This window comes from Lycorma delicatula, chromosome 2, assembly GCF_047948215.1.
Source record: "Lycorma delicatula isolate Av1 chromosome 2, ASM4794821v1, whole genome shotgun sequence".
Classification (NCBI taxonomy): Eukaryota; Metazoa; Arthropoda; class Insecta; order Hemiptera; family Fulgoridae; genus Lycorma; species Lycorma delicatula.
Window position 1 is genome coordinate 130,843,323 of NC_134456.1, and position 15,519 is coordinate 130,858,841.

The following is a 15,519-nucleotide window of genomic DNA, read 5'->3' on the forward strand; positions in this document are numbered from 1 at the left end:
TGTGATAAGGCCTGTTAATTGATTAGGAATTTGTTGACAATGTTGTGACAAAGCCTGTTAATTAAAATTGGTTAAAGCTTGGAGTGCAACTCATATTACTCTTACAAAAAATTAAGCTACAGCAGATTTGAGATTTTATCATTTTTGTAGAGAGTTCTCTTTTTTCATATTTTATCGTTATTGGGACTTGTTCCTATGAAAGGCTAATAAAGATGAGATATAAGTACTGATATCAAAATATGAATTATTTAGGTATTTAAAAAAAAAATATTTTCTACAGTCACATAAATAAAAAAAATAATAATAGAATAAAAGAAAGGTAATACTAAAATAATGTGGTTTGTCTTGGGAGGAATGGGAGAACTGACAAAATTCTAGACATCAAGTCTAGGATGTGTTGGCAGATCATTAAGTGATTTCAATTCAAACATATGATCTATAAACTTCATTTTGAATGGTTATTCTATGCATTTGTCTCTGCATGTTTTCTTAGTATTTCAAGGATGATTATTCAGGTGATTGTTGAGTCAAAAAACTAAAAACGTGTTAGTAAAGGAGGATACAGCGAACAGCTGAATGTTGTTTACCGAACTTATGGAAATATTAAAAAAATCATTACATCAATATAAAAATATTTATTTAAACATTTTATACAATTATGTTTGTACAAATAAGTGTATGAAGCATCAGTATAAACATAATAAGATTACTATTTGATAGTAATGTAGTTTGTCGTCCGTTATCATTATCATTCACTTTTTGTCTTCCTGGACCAATATAAGGCTCTATATTTGTTTTGTTGTAATTTTTAAAATACCAATCATTAGACATGTTGCTAAGTTGTGGTGTTGGTTGAGAAGAAACACCTGGTTGTGATGGAAAATAATGATCTGGTGGACTTTTAGCCAGTCTAGGTGGTGGTCCCTGAAGATCTTCAGCCATTGGTGCAGGTCCAGGCCCTAAAGGTGGTGTTACAGTAACTTTTGTTATGCTTGGACGTCCAGCAACTGGTTTATATGGTGGCAACTGACCTCCAGGAGCCAAAAATCCTGTTAATGAAGATGGTCCACCTTTACCTGATGTAGTCCATAAATCATTGTGAGCTGAAATAACTGGAGTTGTATTTGTTGTTGCACTTAGTGGAGATGTTGTTGTTGTAGCTGAAACAAAAATTCTGGAGATTTTAGTATGTAACGTAGGAAATTTATTATTTAATGGGACTTTAGGATAAGTGACATTCAAAATATAAGACTTATATAACTTTCAAAATATGTCATACTGTGTCTACTTTTTATTATATTATGCTTAAACCAAAAGGCGATATTAAAATATATGTACTAGAAATGTAAAGAAGTGAATTATAAAAAAAATTATCCTTAATAATTAAACATTTTTTTTGAACCAAGGTATTTGACATAGTTAAAATTAGAAAGAGAATTTGTAAACATTTAACTTTTTTTTGTTATTGTCCATTCCATTCTCTGCATTCTAATGCAAATTTTGTTATGTTTATTTCCTCTCTAAATATTTCTTAAGAACTTTTCCTTTGGATTATGTAGCCATCATCATCTATCATCATCTCTCTACAGTAATCATCACTGAACTTTGAGGTTCTTGACTTGAAACTGTGTTTAACTTGTTTACCCAGAAAAATTATTTCAAAGTTTCCTCTGAATACTGGACTATCAATAGTACTGCTATAAGGGTTATACAAAAATTAAAATTACATGCTTAAACTACAATAGTTAAGGTATTGAACAGACTAAGTTATCTCAGAACGAAGGAACTAAAGGAACGGACTATGAAACATTTACAGTATCGTCATTGGTTTTGATTTTGTATCGATGAAAGTGGATTTGAGATGTTGGCTCATTTATTCTAGTAATGAAAACTGATTTCACCTAAATGGGCGTGCACGCGCGCACACACACACACACACAAAAGCAGCATTTGCTGTGGTGATAATGAAGTTTATTGTAACTAAATCGTACAGTTTATTACACTGTTAAAGGAAAACAATTGATAATATTAGTTCCAGCAAGATGGTGTAGCCTGTGATACTACTAATGAAATTTTTTTTCAAGACACTTTTGGATATTAATTGATACCAAATACTTGGCAACCAAGATCTCCAGATTTTGCACTGCTAGAATTTTCTAAAAAGCAGTTTTTAGGATGAGCATCATAGATACACTTCATGAACTGAAAGCTTAATCATGAAGTTGATAACTCAAAGATTAGTGAACAAACTTATAAATGTTATAAAACAGTTGAGAACCTGTATCCAGATTATAGGAAATCATTTACCTACTTCTATTGCAAAAGTAATTGAGTGATCTGGGCATTTTTTTAATTTAAGTCATATCATATGGAAAAGTAGTTCAAATATGCATTACCAAAATTCAGGTTGTATCATCTTTGCAGTAGTTTTTAGTTCATATGTTAAAAAGATTTTAAATAAAACTTCTGCAATAATCTCTAAAGTTATTTAGTTTTTGTTTTTTAGTATTGTACTTCTTTACATTTCTCTAGGATTATATATGAAGTAATAACTTAGATTTACAATTAAATTGTATAAATTAAGATGTATAGCTCCATTATGTGAATTTATTTGTAATTTTACTGTATTTCTTTAAATCCAAGAATCTGTAATTTTACAACAGATGGTAAGATGTGACCAGCCCAGTTACTCTTCTTTCCTTTAACACTGTTATAATTGATGTCTCTATAAACTTCCTTAACACTGTATTTTCTTCTGTTTTTTTTTCTTTGTATATTTCTCTAGAGCACATTTCAATAATAACATGTCTTTTTTTGTGCAATAGAAACTAAATTAATATTTGATGAAGTTTTATGAATTATGACAGCATTAATTAGTTGAATACTATGTTTTCAATGTATATCTTTTGTGAAATGATAATGCTTGAAAGAAACTTGATTTAATTAGAAAAATCCACTCATGCTGGAAATTAAGCTCAGGCTTTTGATTTATTAGTCAGTGTTACATTGAATCATTTTACTAACAAAGTTCAGTATTCATTCTGAAATGCACAATGTAATTCACCAATTAATGGGAGGGGTTTGAGATTAAAATTAAAAAAAAAATATTATCATGAATAATAGTTTTATTTTCTGCCCTCTTTTTTTCAAAATAGGGATACAATGATTTTTCCTTTATTTTAAGATGTTACAAATTTTCATCTAATGTACTAAAATAACATAAAGTAGATATTTGAATTTTGATACCCATGATTAGTATAAAAAATCAGTGGGATACTTTTTAAAAAGTATAACTTCCAGTTTAAAATTTGGATTTCATCAATGTTTTAAAAGTATGTAATTTATGAAATGAGCTATTCTGTTCTTTAAGTTATATCTCAAAAAATCCTATTTTTTTTAGCCATTCAACTCGTTCACAATAGAACAAAAGCTCATTATAGAGAGTAAATTATAGTGTAATAATACAAAACATTAACAAGGAATTCTTATTGAAATGAAATTAGTTTTGTTCTTTTTCAAGGAGCAACAAATGAAATGTATATTTTACGATGGATAAAAGTCAGCCTCCAATAGGTATGTGGTTTTTATCTCTGATCACTTTTTTATTTCTTATGTGTTATCACCAATCAAAAGGCTAATGATTTTTAAATGCCAGATTGATTTGCAATTATGTATAAATGAGATGGCTTATATGGGTATATACTTTTTCATATTTTAAGGTGACCTGAATTGTATATTAAATTTTCTCTTAAACTTTAACTTATAAAAAGCTCATTTTATTTTAGTTTATTTTTTTAAAATGATTACTGATCTGATTTTACAGATTATTTCTGTATATTTTTTATGGAAAATAATCAGCCATTAAAAAAAAAGTATATTGTATAAGAAAAACAAAAAAGTTAACAGATTGTGAAACGTTACCTCTAGTGAGGGTCTGGTTGAACAGTTTACAATTCAATTGAATACTTCTACCTAATAAAAATTACAGCGATTGATAAGAATTAATTTAGGAAGCCAGAGTTTTTTGTCAGGTTATTAGTTTTTAGTGGGAAAGCTATGTTTGTTGCAGAATACAAAATTAAATGATTGGCCATAACATGTATGTCATTGATCAGGGATGTGCAGCACCTATTCTGGGTAAAAATGCCCCAACTTTCCAAGGAATGGTTAGTCCCCTATTGACTAAACAGGGTCTCAAAACTAATTTCAGACTGCAGTTATTTTCATGTTATGAATGCTTCTTAGAGACATAAAAATGAGGTAACTTAATGAGGTTTACAACATGAATTAGGCTATAGCTTATCCTACTCACAATTTAGTTCCTTTTCCTTAACTTTGATTTTTTCTTCAAACTGTATGGCTACTGGCAGATTGATCCTCCTAATTCCCTTTTATAAGACCCAATAGAGCAGTGTAACATGAATGTCAAGGCTGAATTGAACTAAAGTGGAAGTTAAATTATGTGAAAACTAAGTTTTTGCAACACTCAAAAAGTTTTTTTTTAGTTTTAATTCATCATTATAAGTAGTCATGTAGTTACTAGCTGGAAGGAAGCATGAAATTTGTTTCACCAGTCTACATATACATATGTAGACCCAATGGAATGCTTTTACATGTTTCATGTTAAAAAAAGTATACTGACCCTTTCTGGTTGTGTAAAAATGGCTGCGAAATTCTTTTACATTTCCATGCATAATAATCATTACACCAGGGTGGGCCATGAAAAAGTAGCCCTGCCCTAATATGGAGTACTGAATAGAACATTAACATCATAAGTTTGCGCACAGAACACTGGCATGGAAAATTGGAACAAAGGTATGGAACATACATTCCTACGTAAAAACTCTCCTCCTGTGAGTCACATGATCGTTCCTCCCTCCCCACCCTTCAAAGCTTTGACTGTTAGTTGTCTGCTGAAGTTGAGATGGTGAAGTGTGTTGTGCTGTGCATGCATTAGTGATGTGTTTGTTAACAGAATAAATGAATATTATTGAGTCATTCATAAGAACCAATTGTTTGAAGGAAACACAGGAGTTATTCCGTAAAGCGTTTCCTAATTGTCCTGTCCCAGCTAAATACAGCATTCAGCAATTGGTGGAGAAATGGTTCCAAATGGGATCTGTTGTAAGATGCACCAAAGAATAGGGTGCAACTGGTCCATTACTTCTGAACTTCATGTATGGTGCACACAGTGATGCTTCATAGTCCTTGGCAGTCTACCAGAAAACTATTGCAACAGGTCGGGATAAGTAGAACAACCTGGAGATGTAACCTGAAGAATTTGAAGCTGAAACCACACTACATCACAGTTGTACAGCAATTGAAGGGACCGAACAAGGGAAAACATATGACTTTTTCTTATTGGTTATTGAATGTGGGTTGGAGATGGTCAATTCAACCGGTTTATGCTTATCATTTCAGATGAGGCAGAATTTCATTTATCAGAAAATTCACACCTAATATATGAAGTACCCTTACATGGCGAGAAGACAGATGCGGCGTGCTTTGCTTACCATGCATGTTATTGGTTCAATATGTTTTGACACCACAGTTAAAAGTTAGATATTTGTCTGACAATTTTGGATGATTTTGCTCAACAGCTGACAGAAGAAGAATGTGAGTACTGTTTTTTCAAACAGGATGGGGTAACCTGTCACATGTCTGAGAGGTCATTTGTTTGTGTTCATGAACAGTTTACTGTTAAGCAAATAGTGAGTAGAGGCTTATGGCCGTCATGGTCACCAGACTTATTGATATGCGACTTTTATTTTGAGGAATGTTGAAATGATGAGTGTATCAAAATAATCCACACACAATCAATGAACTGCAGAAAAATATTCTGATGTACATCAGCAGTATTATCTTGGTAGAAAAGATACAGGTATACTTGCATTGGTTAAGCTGTGCACTCAAGTATTTAGCTGTTGGTGGAGACCATTGTCAATTTTCACTCTGAAGATTAGTACAGGTATGTAAGTTCTTAATAACGTTAAAGAAGTATCTATCTATTCATTAAACTAAATTAATCGTTAACAGCTACATTTTTTAAAAGATCAAATAATAAAAAAAGATGTCTAGAACTACTTTCCTTAAAACACAGCTCATATGGTGTTTTTGGAAAGGCACACTGAACTCCAATATCACTTCACTGTAGCTATCACTTACCAAAAATACTGAGCTTTTCTGTTGTATCTTACTTAAAAGTAATATTTTTGTATATAAGAATATAGTTAGATTATTCAAACATTTTCTGTTATGTCCAGTTATGGAATCAAATGACAACAAATGAAAAACAAAATTAATATAAGCTGGGAATTAAACCTGCATTTTCAGTATGCTAATCTGTTACCCAGTTACTCTATTAATTTGAGCTACTGAGGGAAATTTTTTGTGTGGTGAGACTTTAGGGAATCCATGGTTGATTTTATTTATTTTTTCTTTATTTAATTTATCATTACTTTCTGCTTGTATTCTTATAAATAATTTGCTTCTTTGGTACTATTTCTATTATTTAAAAACTGTTATCAAGAGTGGAAAGATGTGATTTTGTGCAAGGATGTGTACAATTCATGCAATAAGGGCATTAATTAATCTAAATGCACAATAAATTTTGTACAAAGAAATGTGCTTAGAAATCATATTTGGTTTAACCAAATAAATAATAAAATGTTAGTACAGATAATATTTTTTAGTATTATTAGATAACTTAATAAAATGTTTGCTTAAAATACTACATTCTAATGGTGCTTAATTTAAATTTCTATTTACACAGAAACAAATTCATAATTAGTTTTTACTAATTACCTTCTCTTTTGCCCTTCCAGTGTGCTTTTTAACAGATTTGGTAATCAAAGACCCCTTGCTTTCCGCCATCTTCTGATCAGTATTGAAAAAACAACTAAACCACTTTCATATTCCTTCCACCAACTAAACTAGAAAATGAAACGAACAAGGAATGTTCCATACACACGGAGTAAAAAAAACTATCTTCCACCAGCACGCCAGGGTCAGCACTGCAGGAAAGACAGTGCTCTCTTTCCCTCGCAGCCTCCTGCGTGCGCATGTGCACAACAGCCAAACACCACGCTGCTGGAAATGTGAAGCGCACAGTTCCATACAAAGATTTTTGTATCTTTTTCTTAAACTTACATTAAGCTTAAGGATTATATATTGTTCAAATATAAAGAAAGAATTAAAGAAAAAATGAGTCATTATATTAAATGTTATTGATAATATCAAGTGGAAATAGGGGTGCTGCAGTTCCACAGTCCCTGTACGCGAGCCTCCACTGGACATACCACAAATTGTGATACCAGCAAATGTACTTTGGTATTATGACTATTTTATCATAGTCATAATATAATATTATGACTATTAAACATATTTAAGATATTAGTTTATTTTAATAAAAATGAATGATAAGCTAATCTACATAATGGACATGTGTAGAATATTTTAAGATACATGTTTTCAGGAATTTAATAATCATCCTTGTTGAGATAGAATACCTTTATTTCAGGATGTCTTAATCAGCACGTAACCAACGGCATTGGCCTAACACTAATCAGTATGTTTATTTACAACCAATATCAGGTTAACAGAGATCTGTTATAAATATATGAAGCTATTGTTCTCAAAGATCTTTTTGGAATAGTTATGCAGCACCACTTTCATTAGAACCTTTAAAGAATGTTTTAGATACCTTTATTAGCAGTGTGACGACACTCATTTATTTAGAAAGTAAGTTGTTTTTTGGATTAAAATTTTCTTTTGGATATGCTACTGTTGCAAATACGGTCTCAGAACTGCTTCATCAGTAGTTTTTGGGAAATCTAGTTAAAAACCAACAAATTAGGGTAAAAACCCCATTTTTTTATGTTTGACATACAATAACTTTGTTAAATGGCTAATATACACATAAACTTTTAAACAAAACTTATAGAGAATTTAATTCTGAACAAATTGGTGTAAGATAAGTTGAATAAAACAAAGAAAAGTTAGAAAAAATAGAATTTTATTTAGAAACAGTACACTAGACAAAAGTGGATTGTAGGTTCCAGTTTATAATAAACTGGTTCAAAAATGAACCTGTCATTTTCCACAATTTCTTGGCATACTTCTGTACTGCTTTTGTTGCTTTTTTAGTTCTTAAGGGCTGTCCTTAACTTTCTCAGCCATATCCATAGTGCGAACAATTAATTCCTCACAAGAATGTATTTTTGTTTTGTATACACACAATTTTTTCATCCATTCCCAGATGCAAAAATCAAAAGATGTTAGATCAGGCTATCTTGGTGCCAGAAAAGTGTACCTCCACAGCCTCTCAGTATTATAATTATAATTAAGGAAAGATGCTACTATTTTAAAATTAAGGAAAATATAGAAAGTAAATGTAATAAGTTGGTCATAGACAAAAAGAAAAGTAAACATAAAATAAAAGTAAACTGTAATAAAGAGTGCAGTGTAAATGGAAAAGATTAATAGTTACCATAATCTTTCAAGACAGTGATAAATGCACTGAAATTAAAAAAGTGCTGTGCATATCATATTGCAATATTGGTATCAAATTCTAACCTGTGTATTTTAATCGGTATCCTGGAGCTGCAGAACCAGTGTGGGTAGTTGTGATAGTTGGCTGAGTAGTAAAAAATAAATTTCTCATGGTTGGCTGTGGAGATAAGGGTGTACTATTCAGTAAAAATGGATTTCTAGTAGGTGCCATACTAGTAGTTCTAAGTGTAGTTGTAGTGCTAGGTGTAGTAGTAGTTGTGGTACTAGTTGTAGTTGTGCTAGTTGTAGATGTAAATCCATTCTGTGATTGTTGCTGTGGAATCTGTGTCTTCTGGTGATCAAACACACCATTCAGATTAGGAATCTGTTTGTTTAACTCTAACTGATGAAGTTCTGAACCAGATAATTTTGAAATTGTTGCTTGAGGAGATTTCTTTTGATACTCCCATCTGGAAAAAGATAAACAGTGGTATTTTATGTCAGTTAAATAAGTCAAAAACTTTTAAACACTCTGTTAAATTATACAAACTTTTGACTCTGTTTATGATTCAAATTTATAATTTAACACCTTTTAATTTAATAGTTAGCGATTTTCTTATAAATATAACATATTATGCTTTAAACCATACAAAACACAATAATTCAAAAACTAAAGAAAATATGTAAAAAAATGGTAGAGTTCAAAAATTTTATTTTATTTATACTGAAAATTTTGGTTTTTTTACTTCTGTGGAATAAAAATTGATTGAGATATCACCATTAGAAGTTTGCATTTGAGTGCAAGGACCTCCAAGCCCTTTAAACTCAAAAATTTTAAAAACAAAGGGCTCAAGGAATCTGAACTTTACATGCCTTGTAGCCCTTGAAATTCCCTGCAAAATGGTTTTTTAAGTGATTTGTTAGCTTAAAAATTAAGGAGCTTTTATCATTGAAAAACCAATCACATTTTTTCTGTGAAATTTACAGAGCATGTAAATTTTTATATACTTGACAGTTTAGGAACATTTATGAATACATGTGAACACATATAATTGTATCTACATATGTATAAGTATATCCTCATACACTCATACATATATACACATGTTTTAAATAGATGAAAGTATAGGTAGGAGAAGAAAAGTAACGGAGCACACTGTAGGTGAACACCTGCTGATGGATGATAGAACTTAGTGTGCATAAATGCTCATAGGTGTATTGTACCTGTATATATGTGAATGTCTATACACTCTCTATTCTTACCTCTTTTACCTCTCTTACCTCTTTTATATGGTGTACTCAGTACATTTCCAAAACTGAAAGAATAAACACGTGGTGCATTTCATTAATATTACCTTTCAAAAATTATTGAATTAAAGTTATTATATTTTTGATTAATAAAAATGTAAGTACATCAAATTCATGTTTCATAATTAAATTCATTATTTAATATATGAGCAGAAATTTAATTTTCATGATAAAATTTAAAATATTAATTATTGAAAATAAATTCATTAATATTAATTTGAATGCTGAGTAGATTTTGAAACGTACTTTTTATTTTGTTAACTTTAAAACATTCTCTGTGGTACTTCATTATTAAATACATAGTATTAAATAATATTTTTTTACAAATTCTATAATGTATTTTTTAAGATTATATGCAAATATTAAAGCTACCACTAAAAACAGTGATTTTAAATTATCTTCCCTGGTTCCTACAGTTGATGCTCTGAATGAGCACTTTAAGAGAGTTTATTTTCAAACCCAGGTGTTGGTTGGAAACAAAAATATTCATTCATCTGACCGAGGATGAATGAATAATGAAGGCTCTTTACTACAAATTTAATTGCGGAAATTGCCTGCACCAGAACTGCTACAAATGATATTTTGTAATTGCAAAAAAGGATGCAGCAGTACTTTTGGCTGCAGAAAAGTTGGACTTTTTGTAACCCTATGTGTGCAACATGCTCCGGTGACAATTGTCAAAATTGTCCTCCAATTACTGATCAAGAGGAGGAGGTCAACAGTGATGACAGTTCTTGTTATGATCCATAGAGTTACAATTATAACGTGCTATTATAATATACATAATATTTTTATTTCCTTCCTTTACTCATCTTATAATTTTGGTTTTTAATTTTAAGTAAACATGATTGTTAATTTTAATTCCGAGGTGGTTTGTAAGGTTTGGGACATTGCAATAAATTATAAATTACATTAACAACTGTAAAAGTTTTATAATTCATTATTAATGTACCATTAATATATTTTAAGTTGTTCAAAACTAAGGTTTTTTTCATGATTAGGGTGGATTCTAAGGTTTTTGAACGCTGTAACGCATCATAAATTATGTTTCAGAATATGGAACAATGTTTATTCTACACATTTAAATGATTTTGAGTTACAAAACATTTACATTTATAATTTTAACAATTTTTTTTCATAAGTGTTGGTTATTAAGGGTTGAGACATTGCAATAAATCATAAATAGTAAAGGGATTTTAATTAATTATAAATGCACCTTTAAAACATTTCAAACTGTTGAAAATTAATTTTTTTTTTAAATTTCATCATAAGGTTGGTTTCTAAGTGTGCAAACATAGTAAAACATCATCATAAATTATATTCCACAACATAAAAGAATGTTTATTCTACATATGATTTCAACCTATGAAACGTTTAAATCTATGATTTTTTAATTTTTTTAACAAGGGATGGTTATCACCTCCAAAATAAAAGCACACAGGAACGTATAACTTTTGAAGCAGTGGGTTAGATAAGGTTAATTACAAATTTTCATGAAAATCAATGTTGTCTGAAAGAATTCTGAGGTAATATTCCATTTTTACTGTCAAACACTGGACTATAATTATTTTATTACCTAATGAAAAATGAAACAGATTTTGGAATACCATTCATTAACCAATAGTTCTCAATTTAAGCATCATGTGCCCTAAGGAAGGGCAGAAAGGTTGTAGTAGATAATGAAGTGTGATGTTGTATAAAGTAATTTTAGTGTCTGAAATCTGTGATTAACACATTGATTACTGATGTTTATATGAAACTAACACAATAACAGTGATTGCTGTAAATAAACACATATTTTTCTGTTTAATGTTATATTGTCATGTTATTCATTTTCAATCCAGTAAATAAGGCAATTTTATTTTTATCATAAATAAAATTATTATCAAATCTTTAGACCAGTTCATAGAATTAATGTATAATTGTTAAAACAAAAATTGAAGAGCAATAATTCTTCTTACAATCAATCTCTGAGGTAAAAAAAAAATCTATGTATGGCTAATACCACCAACATTTCAGTGATATACACAATATATTCAGTTCAATAAAGAAGACACGAAGAAGAACTACATTATATGTCACTTCCTCTAGTAAGATTTTACGCTGGTTATTTGTGAATGTGATTATGCTGTTTTCAGGAGTAACTTGTGACTGAGTTCAGATCACCTACTACTGTTAGATTATGGTTCCTAACATACATGCACACAGATTGTCAAATAAATTCTTTAATTTTTTATGAAATTTTACTCATATTTACCATAATGAAAATTAGTGGAATACTGATTCTAAAAAAAAATGTTTTGTTACAAAAACAATCCAGAAAATTCTTATCATTTATTTCAATGGTATAAATTTGACTAGTCAAAAGGTGTTAATTAAAAAGTATCTGCAGAATGCAGTTATCCAGTCAAGTAAAAACTATAATGTTGGCATTGATCTGCAGAACTGAAATATGAAATGTAGCTCATTGCCTTTTTTTCCTTACTTTATATCCCATTATTATCATGTTATTACTCCCAGGAAAATTTCTGGTGGTGCAAAATCATCATGTTATAAGAGATGAAGTTTACCATCTTGTCTGAAGGTTACTATTGTAGCCTTTATACACAATTACTTTTTAAATCAGTTATGTTAGCTATAATTAATGGTTTTACCTGGAATGATTTAAACTTGAAATTTCACTGTATATTTGGGTAACAGATTCATATTCACTGTTATTTAATGATGGGTTATGTATTGGTCTAAATCCACCAACAGTTCCTGGGAGAATTGGAGTAAATCCATCTTGGGGGCTAGGATACTGAAATGGGACGTGTTGGATTCTTCCTCTTGTCCCAGGTGGACCATTAGAAGGAGGTGAGGATGGTAGTCTACTCTTCCCAAATGTATCCCTTCCAGTTCCTGAATTCCAGAAACCTCCGCCACTACTTGAACCAGCGCCTGAAATAAAAACATTATTAACCAAGTTTTATCTCTTTTTTCAAGTTTATGTCAGTTATCAAAGGAAATGAAGAAATATCAGTAAAATTTAGATGCAATAAAGAAATATTATAGATTTAGATGTAGACATAACGTCGTAAGAAGTGTGGTAGTTTAAATTTAAAGAAGTGTTTATTGTTAACTTTATATTTTAATATTTTTTTTTTATTTTCAGAGAATCCTGAATGAACTGTCTGTAGTAGAGATAACATGTATAAGTTTTCATATACATTTACTACTAGAATAAAATCAAAAACATTTTGCCCTATGAAAACTCAAGTAACTTAAATTTCAGTTTTATCTCTTGAATTTCATTATTCTACACTTAAGCTTAAAATTACACTTAAAATGTAACTTATTCATAGTATAGTAAGCAAAAATAATTTTTAACGGCAAATAATCAAATAAACTTCAAAAGGTATATGTGGACTTAAATTGAAATAACTAGTTTTTGGTATTACTTATTTTACTATAATTTTCTAACTAGCTATAACCATACTGACAAATGCTAACAGTATGGAGTAAAACTTGCAACCAGTGAAGTTTAATTTTTATGATGCATGACAACCAGTTTATTAAACATTTTTGTCTGTTAGCATTTATTTCAATATTCAAAATACCAGTCTCAGATGTTCCAGATGATGCAAAATCTTCAGTTTGTAAGAAATGCAGTTTACTATCTTTCCCAGGACCCTTAGACTGTATTACATTTTAAGTAATTAAATATACTCTTTACTGTCAATGCTTATTATTGATACTAAAATAATCTGATAATAACCTATAAACCATTAATTTATAGTAATAAAATAAACTAATAATAATCTTGATTAAGTTTTTTTTTTTATGTTCAATGAGTTTCTTAATGTTAAAGATTATAATTTTAGCACTGGTTAATTTTATTGATATCCTCACATTATTATTATTTTTTGCTTTATGACAAATGTAAATTAGGACAACTTTTATCTGTACTTATAATGTCTTTAAATTTACTAATTAATATATTTCCTATCTTTATAAACTTCCCACTCTCATTGGCCTTTTTCTCTTGATTTGGTTTATTTTTAATAAAAATAGAAGTTATATACTTATTTCTTTAGTTGAAATATTCCTTTTGTTCCTCTTAACTCCAATATTTTTTTGTCGACTTTCTTAAAGTAAATTGATTTTCTGTGCTGAGTAATAACCCCCACTTGATGAGGGGGCTGTTATACCGGACTCCATTCACATTTTTTGTCCGGTAATTATTATTCTTCATTTAGTCCAATTCATAAAAGTTTTCCAGTTACAATTTTCTGGACAGTTCTGCAAGGACACCTTCAAGATCGAGAAATTATATAGTTAACAATCTTTGTTTAATTACATTTTCACTTTGTTACTGTAGTCTGATCCAATTTCAATTATTACTTATTTAATAATCAGAATGAAAATATTTTAACATAATGCTGCAAAGTATGTGCCACAGCTACTGAGTGACAAACAGAAGAACCTTTGCACAAATGTCTGCAATGAACTACTTTGAACCAACCCTAATCTCTTTTTATGGCCATCTCTGGTGATGAAAGTTGCATTTATTGATGATAGTTGCTATTCACTCACCACAATTGTTCGATTTAGCTCCATGCAATTGGTTTCTTTTTCCCAAGTTGAAGGAGTAAAGGTTTAAATGGTAGAAGAAATTTAAACAGAGTCACTGGAGGTAATGAACACACACGCACACACACACACACACACAAATACTTTCAAGATGCTTTATATTTGTGGCAGAAGCCTTAGGATTGGTGTCTGAACTCCCATGGGGACTACTTTGAAGGTGACCATGGTGAATAAAATCCAGATATGTTGTGATTGTATTTAATGTTATATTTTGGGAACTTTTGAGTAGCACCTCAGATTATAACCAGAATTGAAAAGAAGTACAGTAGTGAACAGATTAATCTGAACAAAGGGAATTTTTGTTCTGTTGTAGGGAATTTTCACTCTATGGCAGACTGCTTGCTGTATAGTGTTTCAGGTTATGTTGTTAGTTCACATACAAACAGAATTAATGGTTTTTGTGCTTTTATAATTCATTGCCAATTAGTTTTTGGTGATCTTATGAGTTTTTGTTATAAGTTTGTTATTCGTTTCTAGTTAATACAATGGATATAACCCCACGAAAGCAGTCAAAAATTGCTGCTCTGTCCCAACATACAAAAATGACTCAAAGACAGATTGCTAGTGAATGTAAAGTGGGGTTAGGTACTGCTAATGAAACCGTGTAAAGGTTTTAGGAGACAGGCTCTGTCTCTTCAAAGAGAAAAGGAAAATATGGGTGAAAAAGAAGACCTTGTCTACACAGGATTGATTACTAGTAAGAAAAAGGAAAATTAATCCACGATTGTCAGTAGTTGACTTTAATAGTGACTTGAGAGCCAGTGGGACTATGGTTTTGATATGACAGTTCATAGAAGATTGTTGGCAGTGAGAAGGATTGCTCGGAAACCAAAAAAGAAGCAATTACCGACACAGGTTATGAACACAAACAAACTTCAATGAGCAAAGGAATTTTTTCAGATGAGACTCATTTCTTTGCTCAAGGGGAGAGAGTATCCTACATTCATAAGTCAAAAGATGAGAAGACTACTATTACACCAGCACATCTGCAACAAGCTCCCAAACATCCAGCCAAAAAAATGTTTTGGGGATGTTTTACACATGAAAGGCCAGGAGCACTTATGCCTGTGGATGGTATGATGAAATCAG

The 15,519-nt window shown here is 30.4% G+C and overlaps 1 protein-coding gene across 1 annotated transcript in view; it reads right to left on the minus strand.

The window, feature by feature from the left end:
• Window positions 1–648: 648 nt before the first annotated feature.
• The window catches only part of atk (artichoke), a 122,236-nt gene continuing 107,365 nt past the window's right edge, over window positions 649–15,519 (minus strand). The window contains exons 11-13 of the mRNA XM_075357627.1: window positions 12,453–12,738; window positions 8,575–8,960; window positions 649–1,160 (exon numbers count right to left, since the gene is read on the minus strand). Of these exons, the coding sequence (XP_075213742.1) occupies window positions 649–1,160; window positions 8,575–8,960; window positions 12,453–12,738 (1,184 nt within the window). The remainder of the gene's footprint in view (window positions 1,161–8,574; window positions 8,961–12,452; window positions 12,739–15,519) is intronic.